At 43.7% G+C, this 26,568-nt stretch overlaps 1 protein-coding gene across 1 annotated transcript; it reads right to left on the bottom strand.

Moving 5' to 3' along the window:
• Positions 1–689: 689 nt before the first annotated feature.
• Positions 690–26,437, bottom strand: TRIM35 (tripartite motif containing 35). The gene is made up of 6 exons (XM_004460825.5): positions 25,895–26,437; positions 12,116–12,211; positions 7,664–7,894; positions 4,879–4,901; positions 3,523–3,641; positions 690–3,007 (listed from the first exon to the last, which is right to left on the bottom strand). Exons 1-6 carry the CDS (start codon positions 26,366–26,368, stop codon positions 2,430–2,432), a joined length of 1,521 nt encoding a protein of 506 aa, XP_004460882.2. The 5' UTR covers positions 26,369–26,437; the 3' UTR covers positions 690–2,429.
• Positions 26,438–26,568: the final 131 nt, after the last annotated feature.

Below are 26,568 nucleotides of genomic sequence, written 5' to 3'. Positions count from 1 at the left end.
ATTTGTTCGTTTAATCTCACAACCACCCAAGGTAGGAACTATTATCTCCATCTTCCACATGATGAATCTAAGGCACAGAGAAGGTAACTAACTGCCAAAGTCACGCAGTGGTTGAGTCAGAGTTTGAACCCAAGTTTTAAAATATCCCAATTTCTTAACAACTAAGCTTTTAGGCCACTAGATCTTTGTAAGAACTGAGATTTTTTAAAATGTATGTTGAGGTCTCGGGGTTGATTCCCTTCTGCTGTCAAGAGCAACTAAATTTCACTCAGCTCTTTCGTTTTAAAACCCTGAGCTTTGAAAGCTGCACTAGAGGAATCTGCTTAGACAGGTGGGCAGTTCGGTCCCTCTGGGAGAGAAGGGCAGGTGAGAGGGGGATGTGAGGAGGTGGCATGTGGCAGCCACACGTGGGATGGGCTGAGGGGGGAGGACATGGGGTAAGGCAGGCTGCCCATGGGCTACCTGCAGGTAGTGAGGAGAAGGGGAGAGGAATGCGGGTGAGGATCTAATGGAAGAACTAATGAACTCCTAGGGTTTCATTGTGGACTAGGGTTTCCTGTAGACAAAACAACTCATCTCTAAGCAAAATCCAGACATCAGACATCAGAATATATGGGCTTAAGGACAGAGTCAAAAGTGATTTCATTCTAGGATACACATTCAACAAAGGAAAAAATAAACTGACACGATCAAAATGTAAAGATTTTATGTTTCAAAGAACATCAAGGTGAAAGACACCTCAAAGAATGGAAGAAAACTTTTGCAAATCATATATCTGATAAGGCACTTGTATCTGACAAGGAGGGAAAGAGAAAAGATGAAAAAGAGGAAGTTCTGAAAAATTGTTTATTTTCCAAACTTTACAATTAAGGCCCTTCATGAGACCTTACATATTTTAGGTGTTGTGATGGTCATTAAAAAAATGCAATGCATCTTATAGTGCAAATCAGAAGACAACAAAATTATTTTCTTTTTCAACATTTTGCTTACTAGAACACTGAAAGGAAAATATGTCCAAAGAAAAAGTAATTTTAGCTCACATTTCATTTTTCCTAAAAAGAGGCCTCAGTTATCCAAAATTATCCTGAAAAATCTCCTTCAACATCTAAAAAGTTTATCAAAACTAATAAAATAATTTCAGGTCAAGTATTATTATTCAAAGTTATACCTTATAGGCTAGACAAATACTTTATAGTAGAGGTTGCAGGTGTGACTGGCTTCCAGAGTGCTTCGAACGTTTTTGAGCATGAGCGCCTGGGACGGGCCATGCACTGGCCAGCTCATCAATGCCCTCACCACTGCCAAACACTCCACACAAAAAGCATGATTGGCTTACAGCCAAATCATAGGTCTTGAAATCACACTTTTTGTTTGAAACGCCAGTTTTGGTGAACAGCAGAGCACAGGCAGGAGAGGGGTCCCGGAGCCCTCAGTCTGGAATGTGGCCTCCGATTAGAACACTGCCCCAAGGGAAAGCACCTCCTTTACAAGGCTGCTTCCAAGGACATGAAAGCTTGGCAATCAAAAACTGTCGTAAGCCTGTGTAAGAGAAAACAGGCCGAAGTGCAAGTCTATAGGCACGAGAGAGGCAGAAGTCGTCGAGATAAAAACAAACATGGCAGAGCAGGACACTGAGAGAGAGGCAGGTTGAGCTCAGCAAAGGCAAGTGGACGGGTCCAGGGCCGGGAACGCAGTAGCCACAGCCCCTTCTCACCCGCGCAGTGGCTGGGAGATGGGACCGTAACCTCAGCACCACCCCCGGAACACGTCTTCCCTTTCCTTCTGTCCTAGCTGCAAAGGCCAAATTCCCCCTTCTTTTCTCATACCTTTGCAGGAATTAAATTAGAGGCATTTCCTCCATGGCAATTACAGAATGACATCCTCTTCACATCCAACTATCTCATTTACAAGTGAGAGAACGGAGGCCCAGAGAAGGAATGGGTCTAAAGCATGGTTTTAAAAACTGTTTTTAAGTGCCTTGGAACCCTCTGTTGAGAGGAAATCATACAAGAAATATAAATAGAGAAATCGAAGCTGATCTTTTAGGCAGCCTTGCCTCCCGCCCTGCAGGGGCCCCTGGGGAGGTTTGTGGAGCAGTCTTTAAATATTGGGTTAAAGTGACAGGCTGAACCCTTCGCCCTGCCCCCAGAGCCATGGCAAAGGCCCATTCTAGAAGCAAACCTGATCCTCATAAATCCTGGAATTAAAAAGTGCCACTGACTCTCAGGACAGCCTAGGTCCCACACCTCCTATAGATGGAGAAGGGACCAAAAAGGAAAAACAGATTGGGATCTGGAGTTATGGAGGACAAATAAGATGTTAGGAGGATCCCTGGCAAGACAGCAGGTGGTAGAGAGGCACCCAGTGAGTGCAGGCATTAGGAGGGATGGAGAGAAACAAGATCACGCAGTAAGGCACAGCTGCCGACCTCAGCTGTCCAGCTCTTCCTTGACAGTGATGCGCAGGGGGCAGATGCGCAGAGGCTCGGGGGGCCCATCTGCCTGCATGCCCCCCAGGTAGAAGTAGGGCCGCACCTCCCCAAAGTGGGCGTGGAAGGTGTAGAGATGGCAGCGGTGCTCGGCATCGTAGAAGGACAGCTCGCCTTCCTCGCACTCCAGCTCCACTCGCAGGCGGCGTGGGACGCCCAGGACCAGTGGTGGCATGCAGGGGTCTGAGGTCATGCAGTGGTCCCCCTCTGCTCCCTGTGTGCGGCACACGTACCAGAAGCCAGAGCGGGTGTCGTGGTAGCAGCTGTGCGAGCGTCCTTCGGTGCTGGCGTCCTGGCGGACCCGTGCCACACCCACCCGCCAGCTTGGCAGCCCCCCCAGGTCAACCTCCCAAGCATGGGAGCCCTGGGAGAAGGAACGGGAGCCCAGGAGACAGGGCGCCGAGGAGAAGCGCTCCGGGTTCTCCACCTGGACGCGATAGCCGTGGTTGGTGACGCTGGTGAGGTCATCGGAGACAGCCAGCCAGCCGGCTGCGGTGTTGGGATCGAAGCTGAAGGGCACTGAGAGCAGAGGGGGAAAGAGTGGGAGAATTGGCCATCTTTATATCCCTCCTTTCTGCCATGCCAGCTGTTCATCCCTCCACCCCCCCGCCACTGGCCCAACTGCTGTCCATGGAAGGAGCAGCCCTGAGCCGAGGGGCCAGCACTTCTGGGGCACACAGTGCCCCTGTGACGGTGGAGAAAAGTGAAAAGCACATCCCTTTCCTCTGGGTCACCAGCATTTCTCCCCGTAAAACCATGACAGAGCAACGTGCGTGGCCTGGAACCACCAGGGAGAGGTAGCCCTGGGAATAAAGGGGCTGGAAGCGCTCTCCCTGTGTCTCCAGTACTGTTCTGGGGCTTGGCTTCTCTTACTATAGAAGTGCCAGGACCAAAGAAGGGCAACCTCTGCCAGGATGGGGGTATGAGCGGTGGAGCAGGGCCGGAAGCAGGGTGCTAGAGAGCCGTTTGATGAGGGTAGAACCTGGAAGAAATGCGCCCATTGGGCTCTTTCCCTGAGCCCTGTGCCCACTCACCGGATTCAACAGATGTGACCATCTTCTTCCAGACACGGTACTGCAGGGAGTCCAGGTACCTGCAGACATTAATCAGCATGCCGGGCTGCACGGGCTCTGGCTCCATGGTGCAGAAGAGTCTGGGAAAGGAGAACCGGGCATGGAGGCACGGCTCACATCCACCCTGGGCCCAACTTGGGATAATTGGAAACAGGGAACAGGGCTCTAGCCCTTGCTTTGAGTCTAAATTTCCTGGCCACCTTCTCTAAGACAAACCCAGAATGGGCTCTGATTAAAGGTGAACCAGGAACAAGCGGGGCTGCTTATACCCCATCAGGGATCCAGCAAGGGGCTCCTCCTGCTCCATATTTAAACAGAAATGCAGACACTCTGTCCATCCTTGAAGGCCAAAATCACTCACAGAATGTCTAAGTTGGAAGGGACCTTAAAGGTCATATAGTCCAACAATCCTAGTCGGTGTCACCTGCCCTTTGCTTTAAGACCTCCAGTGACAGGAAAGTCACAGCTGCCCGAACACTCATTTCCATCTTTGGGGAATGTGGTGGTTTAGAACTATATATACCCTAGAAAATCATGTTCTTAAAGCTAATTCTTCCTGTGGGTACAAACTTATTTAAGTAGGTTTTCCTGAGGTTACGTCAGTTAAGGCATAGCCTGGGGTCGGTCTTAATGTTCTCACTGGAGTCCTTTATAAATGGGATGAATAGAGAGAAAGCCATAGAATCCAGATGCTGAAAGCAATGGAATCTAGAACAGAAGGGAGAGACCAGCAGATACTGCCACGTGCCTTGCCATGTGGCTGAGGAACCAAGGATCACCAGCAGTCAGTCTTTGGGGAGGAAGTGTCACCTTGATGATGCCTTGATTTGAACATTTTTCCTAGACTCGAAACTGTAAGCTTGTAAACTAATTGTTAAAGCCAACACATTTCACGGTATCTGCTTTGAGCAGCTTAGCAAACTAAAACAGACAGCTCTGACCGAGACAAAGTTCTTCCTTATTCATCCTTGTGAACCCAGCAAGTTAGCACAGATCTGTGTCCTGAGGCTCTCAGAGGAAGGGAGCTGACCAAGAAGCTCACCTAAATGTTGCATAAATCCACTAAGAAATATGACCTAAGTCCAGGATGGCACTCTTTCTCCCTTACTGTGCATAGTGAACCTCATATCCATACTATGGGAAAACAAGTCAGTACCAGTACAAAATCAGAATTTGCCTGCTTTGAAAAACGGCTCTTTTTACTTGGCCAAAGCCACCACTTCCTTTGTATTACACACGCAGTTGGAGCAACAGAAATTTGCATCCCTGATATCTTTGCTTGCTCTTCCCTCCCTACCTCCAGCCTTGGCAACTTACCGGCGTTTTCGACTCTTGTGTTTCTGAAAGAGAAAAAAAAAATCCACAGACACACAAATACAGACACATAGAAAACACATAAGTTTTGACTTCAAAAGGACACATGTACCCCATATTCATGGATCAGAAGATTTAATATTGGTAAGATGGGAATACTCCCCAAACTGACCAATCGATTCAGTGAAATCCCTATCAAAAATCTAGGTGGCTTCTTCGCAGGAGGTGACAAGCTGATCCTAAAATTCACATGGAAATTCAAAGTACTGGGAAGAGCCAAAACAATCTTGAAAAAGAACAAGTTGGAGATCTCAAATTTCCCAATTTCAAAACTTATTACAAAGCAACAGTAATCAAGACAGTGCAGTACTAATTAATAAGGACATATATAGAGATCAATGGAATAGAAAGTCCAGAAATATATCCTCGCATTGACATTAAATTAACTTTTGACACAACGGTCAACACAATTCAATGGAGAAAGAATGGCTTTTTCAACAGATGGTGCTAGGAAAACTGGACATCCCTATGCAAAAGAATGAAACTGTACCCCTACTTCACATCAGATACAAAAATTAACTCAAAATGGGTCAAAGACCTAAATGTAAGAACTAAAACTACAAAGCTCTTACATGAAAACATAGGCATGGATTTTTATGACCCGGGGTTAGGCAATGGTTTCTTAGATATGACACCAAAAAAGGACATGCAACAAAAGGAAAAACAGATAAATTACTCTGTCAAGATGAAAAACTTTTGTGTGTCAAAGGAAATCCAGAAAGTGAAAAGACAACCCACCGAATGGGGAAATTCACAGGACCCTTAGCAGTTCATGTATGGCATTCCTTTTTGTTTAGAACATTAACAGGTATTAACTTAAAGCAAGATACAAAAGGAGCACCAAATTTAAAAAGGCTGAGAAGGGTAAAAAAGTGCAGCCTTCACTAACCCTCCTGCACGCCACTGGCCCCGCCTGTCCTCCTGAAGTCAGCCGCTTCCTCCTCGGGTCCCCCTCTTCTGTGACCTTGGGAGGGGGATGTTTCCCAGCACTGAGGAAGCCTTTGGATTATAGGAAAGAAAGGGAAAAGAAAAGGGAAGATGAGGGCAGGGTCTGAGAGCAACAGGATGAAGTTAAAGGCAAATGAACGTGGTGCTATGGGGTCAGCAGAGTCCAAACGGCAGCCATGATTAGGTTCATGGGAGGAGACCTGCCAGTTCAAGGCACTGTGGCAGACTGACTGCCACGAAGTGACTGCAGAACTTGACTGGCTGTTACGAGAGAGAGGCAGGAGAGTCAGAGTTAACAGGCGATGTGACAGTAGATTAGAGGCCAGAGTGGTGTGGCCATGAGCAAGGAACAGAAGCAGCTTCTAGAAACTGGAAAAGCCAAGGAACATTTTCTCCCCCAGAGTCCCTGGAACACAGTCCTGCTGACATCTTGATTTTTGCCCCATAAGAACAATTTCAGGCTTCTCACCTCCAGAATTGTGAAGCAACAAACACCTGTTGTTTTAAGTCACTAAGTTTGTGGTCATTTGTTACAGCAGCCATAGGAAAGTAATACAGCTACACGTAAACATTTAGTACAGATGGGCATCTGTTCTATTTTTTTTTAATTTTCAGAGATGGAGATTTTAAATCTCAACTTCTTGGTATAGGGGTTCTATGTCCACACAAGCTCACTCGAAATCTATTTTAAAGCTTTTTTAAAATTTTTGCTCTAGATATGTTTATAAACAAATATTTGACTGCCTTACTTTAATTACTTAACATATAGTATATTAAAGAAAGCTAGCTAGGTTCCTCTTACAAAGAATTATTGTAATTTCTGTTTGTGTGATTTTTACCAGCTTTTTATCAGAAAGTATTTAGAGTAACTTGTAAAAATATACATGGTAAGATAAAAATGGACAAGAAAATACAAGGAGAGAGAAATAGTAAACTTGGTTCATTTTGCTAGGAGGTCCCATAACGACTGCTGACATTTGGCCCCTCATTTCCTAACAACTAAAGCACAGGTAGATAGTACTGGTGCTGAACAAACCAACCAACACAATACCATTGGTCAGAAGAAAGCTTTTCTGGCACGAGATCCAGGAGAAGCTTTTCTAGAGGAGGACTGTGCATGATGTGGACGTTGCACTCAACAACACCCCGATAGTAGAGAAATGCCAGCCACTTCCAAGATATTTTTGTTTTTAGCTGCTTTCTTGTACAGCCTTTCCAAATTAGCAGTGTTCCCAAAGGTATCAATGACAGACCACCAGAAAGAGCCAAGAGCCCTGCCACCACGGAGGGGAGGGACGCTGGACAAGTACTGTATGTCCCTGGGGCTCCACCTGCTCAACTCCATATCTGTTCATTCTGGGTAAAGCTAGAGTTAACTCTGTGTTTCCCAATCCTCCCGGTGGAAGATTCCTGACTTCGCTTGAGGTCTGAAGCTGACTTCACCCTGCGAGTTTGTTCTGTAGGCTTCTCTGCACCATTTTAATCAAAAGCAGCCCCCCTTTATTACTATCAGAAAAGAAGAGGAAACTGCTATCAAGATGCTAGAAAGCAAAACAAAGACCCGTAGGGAATGAAGAGGGTCTCAAGGAACTCTGCTTGGATTAAAATCTTTTTAGCCTCTTTACAGAAGCAGAGAACCTCATCTGTAGGCAACTCCATGGCATCTCCTAGAATCTACAAGATGGGGATGGCTGGGATGGTTGGGACCAGTGGTCTATGAGTCCTCCTTGGTTCCTGAACATCACCCTGGTCACTGAAACCAGAATGATGAACTCCTTACCATGAGAAAAGAAACATCATCTTCCTTCATCTCCAACTGCAGCCGGTCAATCTCTTGTGTCAGAGCCTCTGTCTCTTCTGCGAGCTGCTTCATCTTCTCCTTGGCCAGAAGCTGCTTCTGCCTCGCCTCCTCAGTCACAGCATCCAGGAGAGCCTGCTCCTCCACTCTCAAGAACTCTCGAAGCTTATCAAACTCCTGTCGGATTCGACCTTCCAGCCAAGCAGCCTCCACCTGTAGCAGAGAACAGGAGAACCAGGAGGTCTTCAAGTCACAGAAGTTCAGATAAGCAGAGAACTTCAGCAATTGCCTCATCTGGGGACTTCCACATTTTTAGCAAAGGGACTCTATTTCCAGAAGAAATCATATGTAGACCCACAATAGATAAAATATAAGTGTAGTATTTTATTAGCACAAATTTATAACTTCACATTTAAAATGGGGATGTCAAACAGCGTAACGAGGTTGTTTTGATATATATATATATTTTTTTAATGAAATCACCCCTTATAAAAGACAACTGGAGTCCTACAATACCCTCAGCATACAACATTCTGTATCTTGTTTAGGTTGCAGAGTAGCAAGAAAAAATCTGAATCATGAAATGAATTGTTGCAAATAGTAATAATTTTAAAAATTATTTGCCTTCCAATTAGGACTTCAAACTTGTCTGATCCTGAGGCTTACTAAAATAGTAGAAAGTATTTATTTCAAAATTGAATCATTAATACAAATAAACAAGAGATGGAAACAGAATAGCAGTTATGTGTGGCAGGGGAAGCACAGAGAAACTGAGGGGTGGTAGTTTTGTTTGTCTGTTCTTTATTTTTTTATTATTATTGGAACATCTAATAATGATTGAAGTGATAAATGCAAAACTATGTGATTATATCAAATACCACTGATTGTACACTTTGGATGGACTGTATGTTTTATTAATGTGTCAATAAAATTGATTTGCTTTAAAAAATTGAATCATTAATAATATGCATATCCCTAATCATATAGCAAAAAGCACAAATAAAGCAAAACCATAAATGTACTCAAAGAAAAAACAGAAAAATAGAACTAGGCTTGGAATGAGAAAGAGCTTTCTTAGCATATGAAAATGAGAAGCCACACTCAAAAAAAAAATGGGATACCTGAATACATATAAATATAAGTTTTGTACGGCAAGAGACAAAGTTAAAAGAAATGACAAGAAAAAAATCTGCAACATATATATATATGACAGATTGTTATTCTTTTTAATAAACAGAGCACTTTTACAAATCCACCAGGAGGAAAGAGAAATATCCCAAGGAAAAAAGAACGTGAATTGGCATTCACAAAAGAAATGCAAATGGCTATCACACTGTGAAAAAATGTACAAACTTACTAATAATCAAAGAAATGCAAATGAAAACAGATAGCAATGTTGAAAAGTCAAATTGGCAAATATTAAGTAAAAGACTGATAATGTATAGTGCTGGAGGGGTGAAAATTCAGGATGATTCTTATTGTACAGGACGATAAAGAGAGCAAAGCAGGAAAATCCAGCAAATACAAAGTAAAGTCTAGCCACCCTCACCATGCAAAAAAAGCCTCTCAGTGAGGGGATAAAGACTGAAACTTTCACTTCACTCATCAAGTTGAGTTCACTGACTTTAAGAGGAAAAGCATTAATCAAGCTGGAATCCTAGTTTTCACCTTGGACCAAGTTATCCTTTCCCTCAGCAAAAAGCAGAGTTCTAGAAGGCCTGGGAGGCTGGACAAGTCAATGCAACAAGGACAATGCAAACAGTTACAAAAGGAAACCAAGGAAAAGTACAGAGAGGAAGCTCTCCAACTCCATAACTACAACTGGAAAACAACTCAAAATGTGTACTGTAGCGACGGCAGGTTAGTAATTTCATTTTGAGATTTGAAAGTTCAACATATGTTTATGGCTTTGACAACATAATGACAAAATGATTCATCTGAAAAGAGAAAAATGTCATCCCTCGTACCAGTGTTTTTATCTGTAGAGCACCAGAAAAAAATGTGAGTAACTGGCCTTGGCTGAATGGCTTCTGGCTGTTGGGCATTGCACACGCTCTCTTGTTGGAGTGCTTTAAAAATCCTAGTAATAAGTCTACATTAGTCCATTAGTATTATTCAAGCAGTGGAAGAACTCTTATCATTGACATAAAGACAGTGGCCACCAGAGGTTCTGAGGGGAGAGGGAAAAATAGGTGTAAATGGGGGCATTTGGGGGACACTGAAGTTGTTCTGCATGACTTTAAAGTGACGGATACAAGTCACTATATATTTTGTCATAACCTACACAATGGTGCAGATCAGAGTGTAAACTGTAATATAAACTGTAATCCATGGTTAGTAGCAATGCTTCAATGTGTTCATCGACTGTAACAAATTTACAATACTAATGAAGGATGGTGTTAACGTGGGAAAGTGTGGGAGGGGGAGGGAGTGGGCATATGAGAATCCCTTGTAATTTTTTATGTGAAATTTATGTGATCCAAACCTTCTCTAAAAATAATTTTTAAAAATCAATTATATATATTTTAAAAATCCTAGTAAGAGGGAACTGTCTTTTTGTAGATGAGGGATTTGCTTAGAGGGGTTGAGGCATATGCCTAAAGAACCAGTGTGAGATTGAAAATAATCTTGTTTTGAGGTTCCTACCCTGGCTTCCCCAAAATTCACAACCCTTTCTTTTTCTCTGTCCCATTAGCTCTGTGGCTTTCAAGGTGGAAACTTCTTGGCCAGCTGTCAAGGAGGCTCCCTCTTAAGCCTCATCCTCCTCCATGGACACACAGACACTGGAGGGCATGGCAGCCTGAGCGAGGTGTGTCTTATCTGTGGCTGTGATATACCCAACTGAGCTGTAATTCCTAGGAGCAACAGCCTCAGGAAGTGACAGCCCAGAAACAGGAAAGACAGTTGGAAATCAGGCTGTCAGTCCAAACAGGAATTAGGTGAAAAGAGGGTGCAAGGTATAACCCTGAGAGTGGGGACAGATGGGAGCCAATTCATTCATTCAATTAGCTAAACTTTATTGATGACCTATTATGTGCCAAGAATTCTTCTAGGTACTGGGAAGTGTGCCCTGCTTTCATTAGGAGGAGATAAAAGGTAAATAAAAACATAAAAGATAATTACGATAATGAAGTTTTATGGAGAAAATAAAACAGGGCAATACGACCTAGAGTGACAGGGAGGGCTACATGGCAAGGGTAATCAGAGAAAAGGTTCTCAGAAGGGACATTTGAGCAGAGATACTTAGAACAAACATGCTAAGGGTGGGAGGACCTGGGAAGAAGACCTCAGAGGCTTGCTTGTTTCTGGGACATAAAGAAGGTCCAAGGCACAGGAGCAGAGAGCAGCAGGCAGGAAAGGGGAGACGAAGCTGAGGGGACAGATGATGGCCTTGAGTAAGAAGTCTGGTTTGTATTCTTAGTGTGATGGGAACCCACGGGGCAGTTTTAAGCAGAGGAGTGACAGGATCCATGGCTTTTTCTAAAAGTTCACTCCAGTCCATAGAGAATGGATGCAGAATGAGAACAAATGCATGGAGTCCAGGTAAGGGCCTCCTGCAGGAAGCCAGGTGAGAGACAATGGTCACGTGCACGGGAAGGCAGCAGCAGAGATGGTGATATTAGACAGACTTGATGGGTGGCGGACTTTGTCCAGTGGTTAGGGCGTCCGTCTACCACATGGGAGGTCCACGGTTCAAACCCCAGGCCTCCTTGACCCATGTGGAGCTGGCCCATGTGCAGTGCTGATGCACGCAAGGAGTGCCGAGCTATGCAGGGTGTCCCCTGCATAGGGGAGCCCCATGCACAAGGAGTGCGCCCCATAAGTAGAGCCACCCAGCGCAAAAGAAAGTGCAGCCTGCCCAGGAATGGCGCCGCGCACACAGAGAGCTGACACAACAAGATGACACAACAAAAAAAGAAATACAGATTCCCGTGCCGCTGACGACAACAGAAGCGGACAAAGAAGACACAGCAAACAGACACAGAGAACAGACAAATGGGTGGGGGGGGGGAAGGGGAGAGAAATAAATAATAAATAAATCTTTTTAAAAAATCACATCTCTCTTTATTAAAAAAAAAAAGACAGACTTGATGGACTTGGGAGGTTGAGGGGACAGGAGTGCTGAGGGAGTGAGAAAAAAAAAAAAAGGACTCCCTAAGACTCCCAGGCTATCATGACCTTGAGCAAATGAATAGATGGTGAAGTGTGAGTGTGCCACATGCTAAAAGTTATTCTTGAGCCAGAATGCAGATGGCGTTGGTGGCTTTTAAAGAAACTCTCTTGGCTGCTGACAGGGGCATGCACAGGACTTTAAAGGACCAGGGTAGACACAATCAATGTCACAGGGCAGGGCTGGACAAAGCATCGGAGTTGGAGAAGGCAGACAACATCGGGAGTTCCCTGGTGGGTGACTTGCCCCGAGCATACACTCACCTGATTGTGCTTGGTGATGGCCTCATAGGAGCGCCGCATGGCCCAGAAGGCCTTGGCTTTCTCCCGCAGTGCATGTTCCATGTTTCTACACTTTGCCTAATGAGGAATGAAGAGGAAGCAAGGAGGCAAGTTAGGGCAGGCAGGAGGACATGCACAATCACATTTACAACTGGAATACCATTTAAATATCAGTCCAATTCAAGAATGACTGAACCCAGTATGTGCCAAGCACTGTACGGTTCCTGACCTGAATCCAAAGTTGACAGCATCAAGGGCCCTAAGATATTCTCTGAAGCAGCCCCTTTGTTTTATACCTGGTTCAGACAGGGAGATGGGGCATGAGCAGTAAAAGGACCTGTTCCCCCTTGTGTTGGTCATATTATGGCCAGGCCAGGCTGAACCATCAGCCCCTGAACATATTTCTCTACATTCTAAATTGGACTGATTATGGAGCTGACCTAGCTATTTTCCATGAGGTCTTAACTAAGCCACATGACGACCCACGTCCTTCTCTTATTCCTGTATTTTAATATTGCTTGGTCCATGTGAAATACTTTAAATGTTTTTTGCCTAATAAAGGTTTTTTAAAAAACTTATCTCATTGGACTGCTTCAAGAACTACTATAAGTTTTAAGATATAGTTCTACTTTGTATACACAAGGCCTATCATTTTCTATCTAACACGTGCTAGAACCAGAACTTGAACCTAGACAGAAGTAGTAGGCATAGGCCCACAAGGATCCCTTCCTCTTGGAAGACAACAAAGCTTTGTTGCTTCAAATTGCTAAATTCTGGGGTGATTTGTCATGCAGCGAAAGACAATACAAATTTGTCCCCAAAGTTTTATCTACATTGGATCTTATTTAGATGACGAGATTCTGTACTTTGAACTTATGCTGAAATGGAATGAGACGTTTGGGGACCTTGAGAAGGGACAAGTGCATTTTGCATGTGGAAAGGACGTGAAGAAGGAAGGCTAAAGTAGGCAGTCACTAAAGCAGTCCCCAGTGATACCTGCCTCCTGGTATTCACGTCCTGTAGAATACCCTTCCCTTGAGTGTGACCCGGACTAGTGAATTGCTTCTACCAACAGAATATGGCAAAACTGATAGGATGTCACTGAGATTAGGTGACAAAAAGGTGGTGCATAACCTGTTTTGCTCTCTTGCTTGTTTGCTTGGACGAAGCTGGCTGCCATTTTGTGAGCTGCTTTATAGAGTGACCTATGGAGCAAGGAACTGAAAACAGCCTCCAACTAATAGCTAGTGAGGAAGTGAATCTTGTGACATCCACATGAGTGAGCTTAGATATTATGGTAGTTTGGAGCTGTATATACCCCAGAAAAACATGTTCTTAAAGCCTAATCCATTCCTGGGTGTGGTCCCATTGTAGGACCTATCAATGAGGTTATTTCACTTAAGGTGTGACCACCTCAATCAGGATGAGTCTTAATCCTATTACTGGAGTCCTTTATAAGCAGAATGAAATTCAGACAGAATGAAAAAGACATGGGAAGCAAGAAGCTAAAATTCAAAGGAACCTGGAAGAGAATGGATGTTGCCATGAGCACTGCCATGTGACAGAGGAGCCAAGGATCAAGGATCACTGCAGCCAGCCCCAGAACACCAGGTGTCTGGAAGAAACCACTACCTTGATGATGCCTTGATTTTAACTTTATCTTAGCCTCAAAACTATGAGCTAATAAATTCTCATTGCTTAAACCAATGCACTGTATGGTATTTGCTTGAGCAGCCCAGGAAACGAAAATAGATGTGGATCCCTCCCCAGAAGAACTTTCGGATCAGACCATAGTTCGTGCAGACACCTTGACTGCAGCCTCACAAGAAAAGTTGAGGCAGAGGTCTCCAGTCCTGCACAGAAACAACTGTGGGATGTTTCTTGTTTTGAGCCAATAAGGTTTGAGATAATTTGTTATGCAGCAACTGATATCTAACACATTTCTTGCTCTACAGCCCGTTCTTTTAATGGCTACACTATAGAAAATAAAAAATTATTGATTTCATTTTCTGCAGGGTCTGTTTTATTTTCTACTCATTCTAATCATTTTATATTCATACTGAGAACATTTAACAGACATTTTTAAACATTGTTTTTGGTAGTATATTATCTTTATGGGATGTCTCCGCAAAATATCAGTATGAGTTTCCCACAAGTCCAAGGAAATATCATTCTGATGCTTTATTTTGTAGAACAAGATTTTTTGCTACAAAGTAAAGTAATGGACTCCAAAAGGACAATTCCGTGATTCAACAAGTAAGTGCAGGTGAGAGGAGTGAAGCAACCACCCAAACTCATTAGCCAGTGGTATAGCTGCCTCAAGCAACAAAGCTTGGGCCTCCTGCCCTTCTTGGGCAGCTAGCCAGGCAGGACACAGAAGCTAGGAGTGGAGGACAGTCCCTTGTTCCTCCCCAACTGTACAACTACTTGGAAAGTTCTGGTTTAATTTAGCAAAGACCAACTCTAAAAAGGTCTTTTTCTGAGATATTAGCTGATGAGACTAACCAATGATTTAATTATTTATGGAAAGCAGTTACTGAGCACACACGAGGTCAATGGTAATAAAAAACACTTTACAAACATTATTCTATTTAATTCAAAATTCCTATAAGCTAGGCACTAGGATTCATATTACAAAGAGAAGAAAACAAGGGAGTTACTCCTGAGGGAGTTAAGTAACTTGACAAAATTACAGTCAGATAGCAGAACTAGAATTTGTACTTAGAACTGCTCAACTCTAAAGCCCATGTATATTTCCTAGAGAGGATCTATACCACACACTATAAACCCCATTTCATTAAAAGAGCTACTGCTAAAACTGTCTGGTTGTTTTTTGCATTTTCAGTCATGTTGTCTTACTTCCAGTTTTGTTGTCTCTCAATATGTTGGCAGTTTTCTTTAGTTCTGGAGAACAAAAGCTTATAATTCAGTAAACTAGCATGTTAACGAAAAGAGCATAGGACAATTGCTTTCCTCCTGTAAATGTCACATCAAACAACACATTATAAAATATGCTGGGTATTAATAAACTGGAAACCCAAAAGGCCAACCACAAGAGGAGGGCGAGTACTACTTAACAATAAAAAGGAGCAAATGACTGATAACACATAACAACATGGATGAACCTAAAAAAATATTATGTTAAAGCCAACAAGCCAGACACAAGAGCCCAAAATCATTCCATTTACATGAAGTTCAATCCAAGGTCAGCGAAATCATAACGGTTGCCTCTTGAGCAGGGACTGACTGCAAAGTGGCCCAAAGGAACTTTCTGGGGTGATGGGAATGTTCTGTATTTTGAGTGGTGGGTACAGGTGTATAGAATACTCAAAACTTAACAAACTCAACAGTTAATACCTGGGCATTTTATTATATGTAAATTATACCTCAAAAAATTATTAAAGTCTGTAAAATGAAAACTTTATAAGTGTTAGCCTTTTCTTGCCACCTGCTTAGAGCTCTCCTTTTAATTTCTCCCAGGTTTAATGAGTTACTTTTTAACCTTTCAATCTTTTTTGATGCAGTTGGCAATTTATTTTCCTTAGAATAAAATAAATGGGTAATTTCTTAAATAATTATAAACAGAACACCCCTGGTACCCACTATCCAGAATGTGTCTCTTCTCAATCCCATTCCCTCTCCTTCCCAGAAGGAGCTACTATCCAAAACTGTATATTATTTCCTGGCTTTTCTTCATAGGTGCATCACCTATGTAGGAATTCCCACATAATATACTTTAGTTTTGCCTACGTTTGAACTTTATATATAAATGGAATCCTAATTATATGTACTCTTATATCTTGCTTCCTTTACTTAAGGTTAGTAGGATTCAAGTACATACAGGCATACCTCAGAGATTTTGTGAGCTTGGTTCTAGACCACAATAAAGTGAACATTGCAATAAAGCGAGTCACACAGATTTTTTGGTTTCTCAGTGCATATAAAAGTTATATTTGTACTATATTGCAGTCTAAATATGCAAGTGCATTATGTCTAAAATAAAAATGCATATATCTTAAAAAATACTTTGTTGCTAAATAGTGCTAACTATCATGACTAGAGATTTAAGCAAGTAGTAGTCTGTTTGCTGGTTCTTGCCTCGATGTGGATGGCTGCTGACTGCTCAGAGTGGTGGTTGCTAAAGTTAGGGTGGCAGTGGTGATTTCTTAAAATAAGATGGAGAGTAGGTGTCACAACTGTTGAGGCTCAGGGCCTAGGTGGCACACAGATGGTCGGAAGATTCAAGTCTCCTGAGCATACGCTACCCCAGCGCCAACCATAGGTTCAGTAAAAGTGACAGAAGAGGCATGCATAAAGAGGTCACATCTGAGTCCAACTCCATCACACTCAGAAGCACAAATTCCAAAGTAGGGCCCACTGGCAAGGCACTGAATTCCAGAGCCATCTGTCATGACTATAGGGCCTGGGTGTCTCCATAGCCTTCAGGAGCTCCACTACCTGGGGTTTTATCTATTTTGTCTCTGAGGCCCAGCTGAGACGTGCATAAGCACGACTCTGATAACCCAGAGAGTCCACAGTTGCAGACAGAATTCCATCCAACAGCCATGTGGGATCTAAGCCCCATCTCGATTTAGAGGTGGAGTGGACATCACCACCCCAGGGTCTTCAGGATGGAGGAGTGAAATATGGATTAGAGTGGACTTACTGGTATTCTACTATAGAAATATTGTGACTCTAGCAATGGAAGAAATTATACCATTGATGTGAAGACAGTAGTCATGGGAGTTGCTGAAAAAGAGGTGTGATATTGGGGTATTTTTGGGACTTGGAGTTGTCCTCAACGATAATGCAGGGACAGATGCAGGACACTATATATCCTGCCATAAACCACTGCATGGACTGGGAGAGAGTATAAACTGCAACATAAACTATAATCCGTGCTGTGTAGCAATACTCCAAAATGTACTTATCAAATGCAATGAATGTACCACACTAATGGAAGAAGCTGTTGATGTGGGCAGTGGTGTATATGAGAACCTCTTATATTTTTTAAGGTAACATTTTGTGTGATCCAGTATCTTCTAAAAATAAGACAATGGAGCGTGCTGCATTGATGGACTGTTCCTTTCACTTGAACACTTAAGAGGCCACTATAGGCCTAAATTCAATATCGTGTATTTCAGGGAATAAGGAGGCCAGAGGAGAGGGAGAGAGATGGGGGAATGGCTGGCCAATGGACCAATCAGAACACAAATGTCATTTATCCATTGTTTGCCATCTTACATGGGTTGGGTTTGTGGCACCCCAAAACGATTACAAAGTAACATTAAAGATTATTGATACAGGCGGCAGACTTGGCCCAGTGGTTAGGGCGTCCATCTACCACATGGGAGGTCTACGGTTCAAACCCCAGGCCTCCTTGACCCATGTGGAGCTGGCCCATGCGCAGTGCTGATGCGCACAAGGAGTGCCCTACCACGCAGGAGTGTCCCCCGCGTAGGGGAGCCCCACGTGCAAGGAGTGCGCCCCGTAAGGAGAGCTGCCCAGCGTGAAAGAAAGTGCAGCCTGCCCAGGAATGGCACCGCACACACAGAGAGCTGACACGACAAGATGACACAACAAAAAGAAACACAGATTCCCATGCCGCTGACAACAACAGAAGCGAACAAAGAAGACACAGCAAACAGACACAGAGAACAGACAAGCGAGGTGGGGAGGGGAAGGGGAGAGACATAAATAAATAAATAAATCTTAAAAAAAAAATTATTGGTACAGCTCACTGTAACAGGTAGAATAATGAAAATTTTTTAAATGTTGCAAGAATTACCAAAATGTGAAGAGACACACAGTGAGCACACGCTGTTGGGAAAATAGAACCAGCAGACTTGCAGGATACAGGGTTGCCACATACTTCCAATTTGTAATAAACCCAATAAAGGAAGATACACCCATAATATATATAAATCAGTTCATTCATTTCTATTGTTGTGTGGTACTCAAGAATATGACTATACCACAACTATTTATATTGTTAATGGACATTTAGGTTATCTCTAGTATGAAGATACACGTTGTATAAACATTCTCCTACGTGTCTCCTGGTACCCACACATAGTTTTCTTGGTATTATATTCCTTGGGGTAGAACTGCTAGACCACATGGTATTATTTTCAACTCTACTAGATAATGCCGAACTGTTTTTCCAAAGCAGTTGTACCAATTTCCACAAAATGAGCAATGCTAGTGTAGAATGTTTATTGATCATCTGCATCTTCTTTTTTTTTAATAACCTGTCAGATTTTTGCTCAAGTTTCTGTTGGGTTGCCTGTCATTTTCCAACTGCTTATATAGGACTTTTCTCATTTTCTTTTTGGTTTGTAGGAATTTATTGCATATGCACAATATATGCCCTTTATTAGTTAGATGTGTAACAAATATCTTCTATAGTATCACTTATCTTTCTTAATTTCAGTCTGGTCAGATTTATCAGCCTCCTCATTTAGGATTAGTGCTCTTTGATTTTAAGAAACACCTCTCTAACCTGTGGTCACAGAGAATCTCCTGCATTATTTTTTCAGCTTTTTGGCTCTGCCTTTCACCTTTTAGGTCTGGTGTGGCTGGATACCTGGAGTGTATTTTTGTGAGGTGTGACTAGGTACCTCATTGTCCCAGAACCACTATTTTAAAAACCTATCTTTCCCACTGATCTGCAGTGCCACCTCTGTCATAAATCAAGCATACATTGCTCTAGGCTCTCTTACCTGTTTCACTGGCCTGTCTACCCTTGCGCCAATATCATACATATAATCTTAAGTTTAGAATGACCTTGTCAAGTAGCACAAAAATAATCATGTTGGGATTTTGACTGGAATAGTACTGCCTCCGTGGATCAAATTGAGGAAAACCAGTATCTTTAAATATTGAGTCATGTAATCTATAAACACAGTGTGTCTTGTAACTTATTTAGTCACCTTTAATTTCTCTCAATTAGGCTTTATATTTATCCCTGTCAGGATTTTGCATTTATTCCCAAATACCTGAATTTTAATACTACTGTAAATGGTACTTTAAAAATTTGCTATTTGCTAGTGATATATAAAACTACAATTGTTTATGTACCTTGACTTTGTATCTAGCATTCTGTCTAAACTTATTAATACTCATAATCTCCAGAATCTTATTTTTTATGCAATAGAAATTTCTATGCAGAAATGTGATATTATCTGCAAATACTCTCAGTTTTGTTTCTTTCCAAGCTTTATATCTGTATGATTCTTTCCTTACTTCATTGGCAAGGAGCTCCAGTCAAAACAACAGAATTAGTCATAATGGCATCCTTTCCTTTTTTTCATCTTCACTGGAGAGCTTTCAACAGTTCACCATTAAATATGGCATTTGCTCTAAGTTTTTTGGTAGGTATCCTTTATCAGATTAATGAAGTTCCTTCTAGTCACAGTTTGCTAAGTTTTTTTTAAACCACAGAAAGATGTGGGATTTTATCAAATGCACCGTCTTCATTTATTGAGATGATCTGTATTAAGCAGCATAGAATTGGATTTTTTCTTATCCAGTCTGACCTTTGTCATTTAACTGGAGCACTTAATGCAATTAATGATATATTTGTGTTTAAATCTACCATCTTGTTCTATGTTATCTGTCCTCCTTATTCAATATATTTTTTTCTTTCTTGCCTTTCTTTGGATTTACTCTGCATTTTTATTCCATTTTTTTCCCTTTTGTGCATTCAGTGGTTATGCTAGGGAATACTATATGTGAAAAGTGTGGATTTAAATGTACCTAAACAATGTATTTTCCATGTTTTCTTTGGGGTATTCTGACTTTAATACTAAACATGCTTGTTTCACAAATGGGCACACCATTCAAGGCACTCCCATACAGCCCAAGAAGTACTGAATGAACATTAGCAAAGACTGGTGACTAACATGGATCACCACTGTTCCGTGTAGCTAAGTGGCCCATGGCGCAACTGGACTGTCACCCTGGCCCAGGTGAGGAAATTCTGTGATTCTAGTATCAAATTATAAAATTAATTATAACATTAATGATAATTTAGTGATAAACACACAAAAAATAGGAAGTTTTTATTTACACTAAAGGATCCCATATGTGATAGTCTACATAATTTTTTTTAATCTTAATTTAATTCCTTAAGCATCAAATTTCACTAGCTTATTTAATACTTTACGAAATTGTTGTATCCATAATTTCTGCTAACACAGGTGATATGTGGAATAATAGAAAGTAAGGGAGGGTGGAAGCAAGAGAAAGAATATTATTTCACCAGATCTGCTCAGCACCTCTACCAAGACTTAAGGTGCTAGAGCTGGACTTGATGTTGGGTCCTAAGGGTGGGCCCACCTGGGTGCTCTGTCCTCTGGGACTCCATCTATATTGCTGCTTCTGACTGAACCCCACCTCCTTCAGCCACGAGCTTTACCCAGCTATCCCAACCTGGCTCAGGCATCCTTTTGCTTCCCCCAGGAAGCCTTCTTAGCTCACCTGGTACACCTCCATCACAGTACCTTCTACCCTGGACAAATACCTCTCCTTCCCACAAAGACCGCAGGCTTCCCGAGGGAGGACTGTCTGGTCTTCAAGTCTTCTCATCTAGCACAGTGGTGCTGAATAAATCTTTGCAGAAGGAATCAAAGCTTGCTCTGCAGGGATCGAGACTTTGTTTGGTCTACAACAAAACCACAGGTCCTAGCACAGAGTTCCCACTCAACGAACTACTTGCCAAGGCAAGGAATAAATGAACGCCCGTGTTCTTCCACACCACCACACCATCTCCTGGACTGAACGCTGGGACACATGATTGTCATTGTCACTCCTCACTTGTGAATGCTTTGGTAAAGGCTCTCTCTCTCTCTGGATGTCGGGCTCTTCACCTTAAAATGAAGGCACAGAAGTTTCTAAGGTCTCTCAAATTTCACCTTAAAAATGAATGTTATTTATTCTCTGTTAAACTAGCCCATCATCAGGATTTCCTGGCATCTGTCTATATTTCATGCCTTTTTTTCCTAGATATTCCAAACATATTTTTCTCATGCAGATTTATGTAAGAGTTAAGAGCTCTGGTGCCTGACTACTCAGGTTCAAATCCCAGCTCCTCCATTAGTGATCTTGAGGAAGTTCATTAACTGCTCTGTACCTCAATTTTCTTATCTATATTCTATATGAAAGGGATAATAATACTATCTACCTCACAGGATTGCTGCTAGGATTCAACAAGTCAATCCATGTAAAGTGCTAAAAGCTATGTATGCAATTAATGTAAGCTCTTATTTGTATTAAGTGTCATTTATGTGCCAGGTAACAACTTTCCTACTGATTATTTTCCAGATTTCTTAAGTGAGTAACATAAATGCAGCTAAGAACTCGATCTCATTCAGATTCCTTTCTTATCTAACCCCAATTCTGTCTCCCTAACCTTCCTTTCCTCCTCGTCTTCATTTCTCCCTAAGAAGCAAGTATCTACCATGCCACCTAGTGCTGGACTACATTACTCAGGAAGCTCAGCAGGAAGCATTTAGTAAGCCGCCATCCCACCCCCTGGCCACAAGCAGGCAATAATGTCCTCTTGTGTACTCTGGATCTGGGAAGAGTCTGGCCTCCAAGCTAGAGATCCAGAATGGGGATGAGTAGTTAGGAAAAGGGGAAATAAATGCAAGGGGGAAGACTTTTAATATAGCTTAAGAGGTACCTGGAATATCCTTAGGTTAGAACTGGCAGGACTGATTCTACGACAGTAACCCCAGAGGGGAAGGAGGTGATGGGGGCAAGGAATGTAGAGATCAAAGGGCAGAGAATGGCCAGCACGTCAGTTTCAGTTTCACGGGATGGATAAGAAAGGAATCTGGACAAGGCAGTTCAGAGACCTGGGACCTGGTGGAGATTCAGGTTAGGTGTGATGCCGAAGATGCAAGCCAGAGAGAACCATGGCCTGGGAGTTAGGACACCTGAGTTCTAACCCCAGCTGTACTACTTTTACCCCCTGTGACTAAATGAGCCTTCAAGTTTCAGTTTTCTCCTTAGTAACATTTATTCATCTCACACTCTCCTGTAGTTCTGGGTCTGTGTATTTTGGGGATTTGCAAGCAGTTTTCTATCAGTGTTTTAAATTAGTGCTTTCATTCAATGGTAATCTAAAAAAAATACTAAGATAAATCTATTCTGGGTCACCTTATAAACAGAGTGCTGACACATGCTTTCAGTTCCTACAACTTCAGTGCCAGCATTTGTATTTTGTTCACAACTAACTTGACACCAAGCTGTACTTCCTTCATTGCCTTGGCCTAAAAAAAACAGAACAGAAATAACTTAACAAGTAAAGGATGTGTCAAAACCAAATGAAGGACAATTATGTTGCATGAAAGTTTCATAGTTCTTCAGAGAAATTTGGGCCGGCACCTCAAGTAATCATGTGGAACCAAGTAAAGGGGGACTCAAAAGTTCCTTTGCCAGTAATTTGGATTCAGCAAAATAAAACCCTGAAATTAATAATTAGAATTTTACTGACTTCTGTTTTATTTTAATCTGTAACCTTTTGGTTTTATTGCTCATATATGGAATTTATACTAGCTTTGTGTTTTATGTAGACACACTCATACTGTACTGGACAATATTCAATACAGTACAGCAACCCGGTGAGGAACTTAGAAAAAATAAAAATTATACCAGCTACCATTTTTGAGCACTTATTATATGTTGAGTGCTTTTAAATGTTTACATGTGCCAGATTCAATCCTCACTAACTCCCAGTGAGGCAGTACATTAGTTTCTACTGCTGCTGTAACAAAATTACCTCAAATGTGACTTAAAACAATGCAACTTTATTATCTTACAGTCTTGGACATCAGAAGTCCTAAGTCAAGTTATTAGCAGGGCAACATTCCTTTTGGAGGCTCTAGGGGAGAATCCATTTCTCTGCCTTTGGCAGCCTCTAGAGGCCTCTTCCTCCATCTTCAAAGTGCACCAATGGACTCAGCCTCCACTTCTTCATGTGTCATCATATCACCTCGATTTTAATTCCATGGCCTTTCTACTGGAAGGACCCTCAGGATTACACGGGGCCCAACCAGATCATCCAGGATACTCCCCCCATCTCAAGATCCTTAACTTAATCAACCTGCAAAGCCCCTCTTGCCATATAAAGTATTATTCGTTCTAGGGATTAGGATGTAGACATTTTTAGGGTACCATTATTCAACCTGCCATGAGGAAATACTATTTCCTTTTTACAATTAAAACAATCTCAGAGAGGTTAAGTAACTCATCCAAAATTACAGAGCAAGTAGCTGTTGAGTTCACCTGGGGCCTTGTTCAGCTCTCATTCTGGCTCACGGACTTTGTGGGAAGCTTCTCTCCGCCTAGGGTAACTCATTCCCTGCTGGTCCTGTTTTGGGGAGACTGGAGTTATGCAGCTATAGCCACGGGAGGACAAGGACTGCTGACCCCCACCTGCAGATGGGAAGCGGCTAGGAAGGAGCCTCCAGGGACAGCAGAATTCTTCTCTGACACCTGGATTTTGACTTCCAGCCTCCAGAACTGTGAGAATGAATTTGTTGTTTTAAGCCACCCAGTTTGTGGCACTTTGTTATAGCAGCCCCAGAAAACTAATCCAGTGCAAAAGTGATCTTTCTAAAGCACTCAACTCATCACAAGATTCCCTTTAAACATCTTTCAGGGCTTCCCATAATGCACAATGAAAAGCCCCTCAGCAGGGCATCCAGCTTGCTGACCTAGAATCTCGTCACCTCTACAGCTTTTCCTTCCTGCTCCCTCCACAAGTGCCACCTACCCTCCACTCATGCAGAGATCACCTTCCAAGTCACAGACTCGGCTGCACACTCATCTCGGGGGCTTGGTATAAAATGCACTTGCCCTCTGATGACACCACATCACTATTTTTTCTTATCAATTATTTACCACTTGAATTTACCTTGTCTATTTACTGTCTGACTTCCCCCACTAGAAAGGTGAGCTCCATGAGGCCAGGGGCCATGTCTCGCTGACCTCTGCAGCCTCAGCACCCAGAATAGGTCCTTGAACACGATGGATGCTCAATACATATTTGTCTACTAAATGAACGTGTTCCACACCCTGTACTGGGCTCACAATATTCAGCCTGCAATATCCGCAGATCTTTTAGGAAAATATCACCTGTCTACTGATCTAAAAGCATCATTCCTAGGCTTACTCTCTCCTTCTACATCTTTAGGATAAAGTCTGAACCTTGAGGACTCCTGGCAAATCCTCCTTCTCCATCCCCATTCAAGGTACTCTGAAATTCTCAGTACCTGGAGAGTTAGGCGCGCCTGCTTTTGGACACTTACATATGCTGCTGTGTCTGTCTAAAATGCCCTCCTTCACACCCTTCACTAGGCTAACATCTCCTCATCCTTCGGGTCTCTGCTTGAAGCTTTTTGAGGGTAGTAATTGTGGTCTAGCTCATCTCCTGCAGTGTCCCTGGGACCCAGCAGTCCAAGGCACCTGCCAAATACAAAAAAAAATTTTTTAATTAAAAAAAAAAGCTGACTTTAGACCTGAAAGCACCTCCCTGATGCCTGGCTTCACTGCTCTTCAATATGCCTAATGCTCTTGCTCTTGCCCTTGATCCCTGCCCAACCCCTGATTGGGACCACTGTGAGCCCCACGGAGATTGGTCATGCTTGATTCATAGTCCCACCTACACAGCCCTACCTGTCAGAGCACCTGGCTCATCTCCCACCTCCTCCCTGCCCCAGTGTCTGGAGACCAAGCATTTCGAGTTCTCAGAGCCTTCTTTTCAGTACACTCAGTTAGTCTCCTACCAGCTAAGCAGTTTTCCAAACTGAAGGTCTGACCCACTGAAGTGTTTCACAACTTGCGTATTATTAAAATATAAAATAAGATGTCAGAGTACAGTGGACATTTTCATGAAACACTTGTTTCAACGATATGTATGTATGGGTGTTTGGGTCAAGACGTAAAATATATTTTCTACTACAGGCTAACGTCAAAAGATCTGAAAAATCTTGTGCTAGATCAACCCTTATTTTCCTGATCATTCTTTCTTCTACACCAGAGAATCCCCTATGTTAAGTTTTTCTCTGTAAATTGCTTTTTGGTTTGTTTATAGCCAAAGGAACTCTGGACATTGAAATGCCAAGAAAATGACCGGGAATCAAGCAGGAGGCCAGCGGCACAGGCTTACCCGAACTCCACAAGCCATGAGGCAGGCTCGGGAAGTTAGTGAAGGATTTGAGGCCATCTCATGGCTCCATATCCCTTGCCAGGTCTTGGGTTCTTCCTCCACCTCTAAACTGAGTGTGTCCAGCTCAAGGGTTCCCGGGTGTTTCGCACACGACAGTGCTTCTTACAGGGTCAGAAGCCACACTCCACCAGCATAAATGGGTACATGGCCTCAGCCCTTCAGAAGCTGGCTCACTTCCTGTTTACATTCTCTTCTCCCGCCTTGGGTCCCCCGAGCTGGCCTTCACATAGGAAGCGGCCTATATAGACAACCACAGTCGGAGTGGTACGGGTGTCCAGAGGAGGGACCAACAAGTGGGCAGTATTGGAGGGGCGGGTGCTGGGCGGAGTCAGAAGTGCTCGTGCCAGCCCCGCCTTGGCCACCACGTGCGCGTTCGGGCGGTGGTCAGCTCGGTCCCCGCAGCCTCTTGGCGCGCTCACCTGCACGCTGGGCCGCGGCCGGGCGGGCCCTGGGCCAACTGCCCGTCCAGCGCCCTGGTCCTAGATTCCCAGCCGCGCCCACCTCCCGCCCACGGCCGCCCTTACCCGAAAGTCGTGGGCCGTGTCCTTGACCGGCTGCACGCGGTGCCCCTGGTGCCGGGGGTCGGCCTGGCAAGAGCAGCACAGCAGCTCCTTGTCGTCCAGGCAGAAGAGGCTCAACTGGCCGCGGTGCGGGCGGCAGAGGCCCGCGGAACGGTGGCCGGCCCAGCGCGCGCCCTCGGCCTCTTCGCGCAGCAGCTTCTCCACGAGGTTGTTGAGGGTGTGGTTGGGGCGCAGGTCGGCGGAGGACGCGCGGTCCTTGCACACCGGGCACGTGGGCGCCACCTGCACCTCCCAGCTGCGGGTCACGCACACGCGGCAGAAGTTGTGGCCGCAGCGTAGAGTCACGGCGTCGCGGAAGAGGTCGTAGCAGACGGCGCAGAGCAGCTCCTCCTTGAAGGAGCGTGAAGGCCCGGCGGAGAGCAGCTCCTCCTTGAAGGAGCGGGAAGGCCCGGGAGACACCGCCGGGCCCAGCTCCATGGCCACCCGCACCCACGCGTGCCAAACTAGGCTGGCGCCCTTCCCACGCGGCTACGGCGGGTGGGCGGTGCCGGGACACTTCCCCTCAGAGCGCTGAATGACAGCGACGCTGGCCAACCGCGCGGGACCAGCTACGGCGGCTCCGCCCCTGTTCCGGTCGGAGCAGGAAATCCCAGGGGAGAGGGGCGGGAGCTCGGTGC

Source organism: Dasypus novemcinctus, chromosome 25 (assembly GCF_030445035.2).
Source record: "Dasypus novemcinctus isolate mDasNov1 chromosome 25, mDasNov1.1.hap2, whole genome shotgun sequence".
NCBI lineage: Eukaryota > Metazoa > Chordata > Mammalia > Cingulata > Dasypodidae > Dasypus > Dasypus novemcinctus.
The sequence above is the reverse complement of the archived record's forward strand: the minus strand, read 5'-3'. Positions and strand labels throughout refer to the sequence as shown.

Coding starts and splice junctions, on each gene's coding strand:
- TRIM35 (XM_004460825.5), bottom strand. CDS start 26,368: ATGGAGCTGGGCCCGGCGGTGTCTCCCGGGCCTTCCCGCTCCTTCAAG. Junction 7,895..12,115: donor CCATCACCAAGCACAATCAG/GTGAGTGTATGC, acceptor TCTCTGCTACAG/GTGGAGGCTGCTTGGCTGGA. Junction 3,008..3,522: donor GGTCACATCTGTTGAATCCG/GTGAGTGGGCAC, acceptor CTCTGCTCTCAG/TGCCCTTCAGCTTCGATCCC.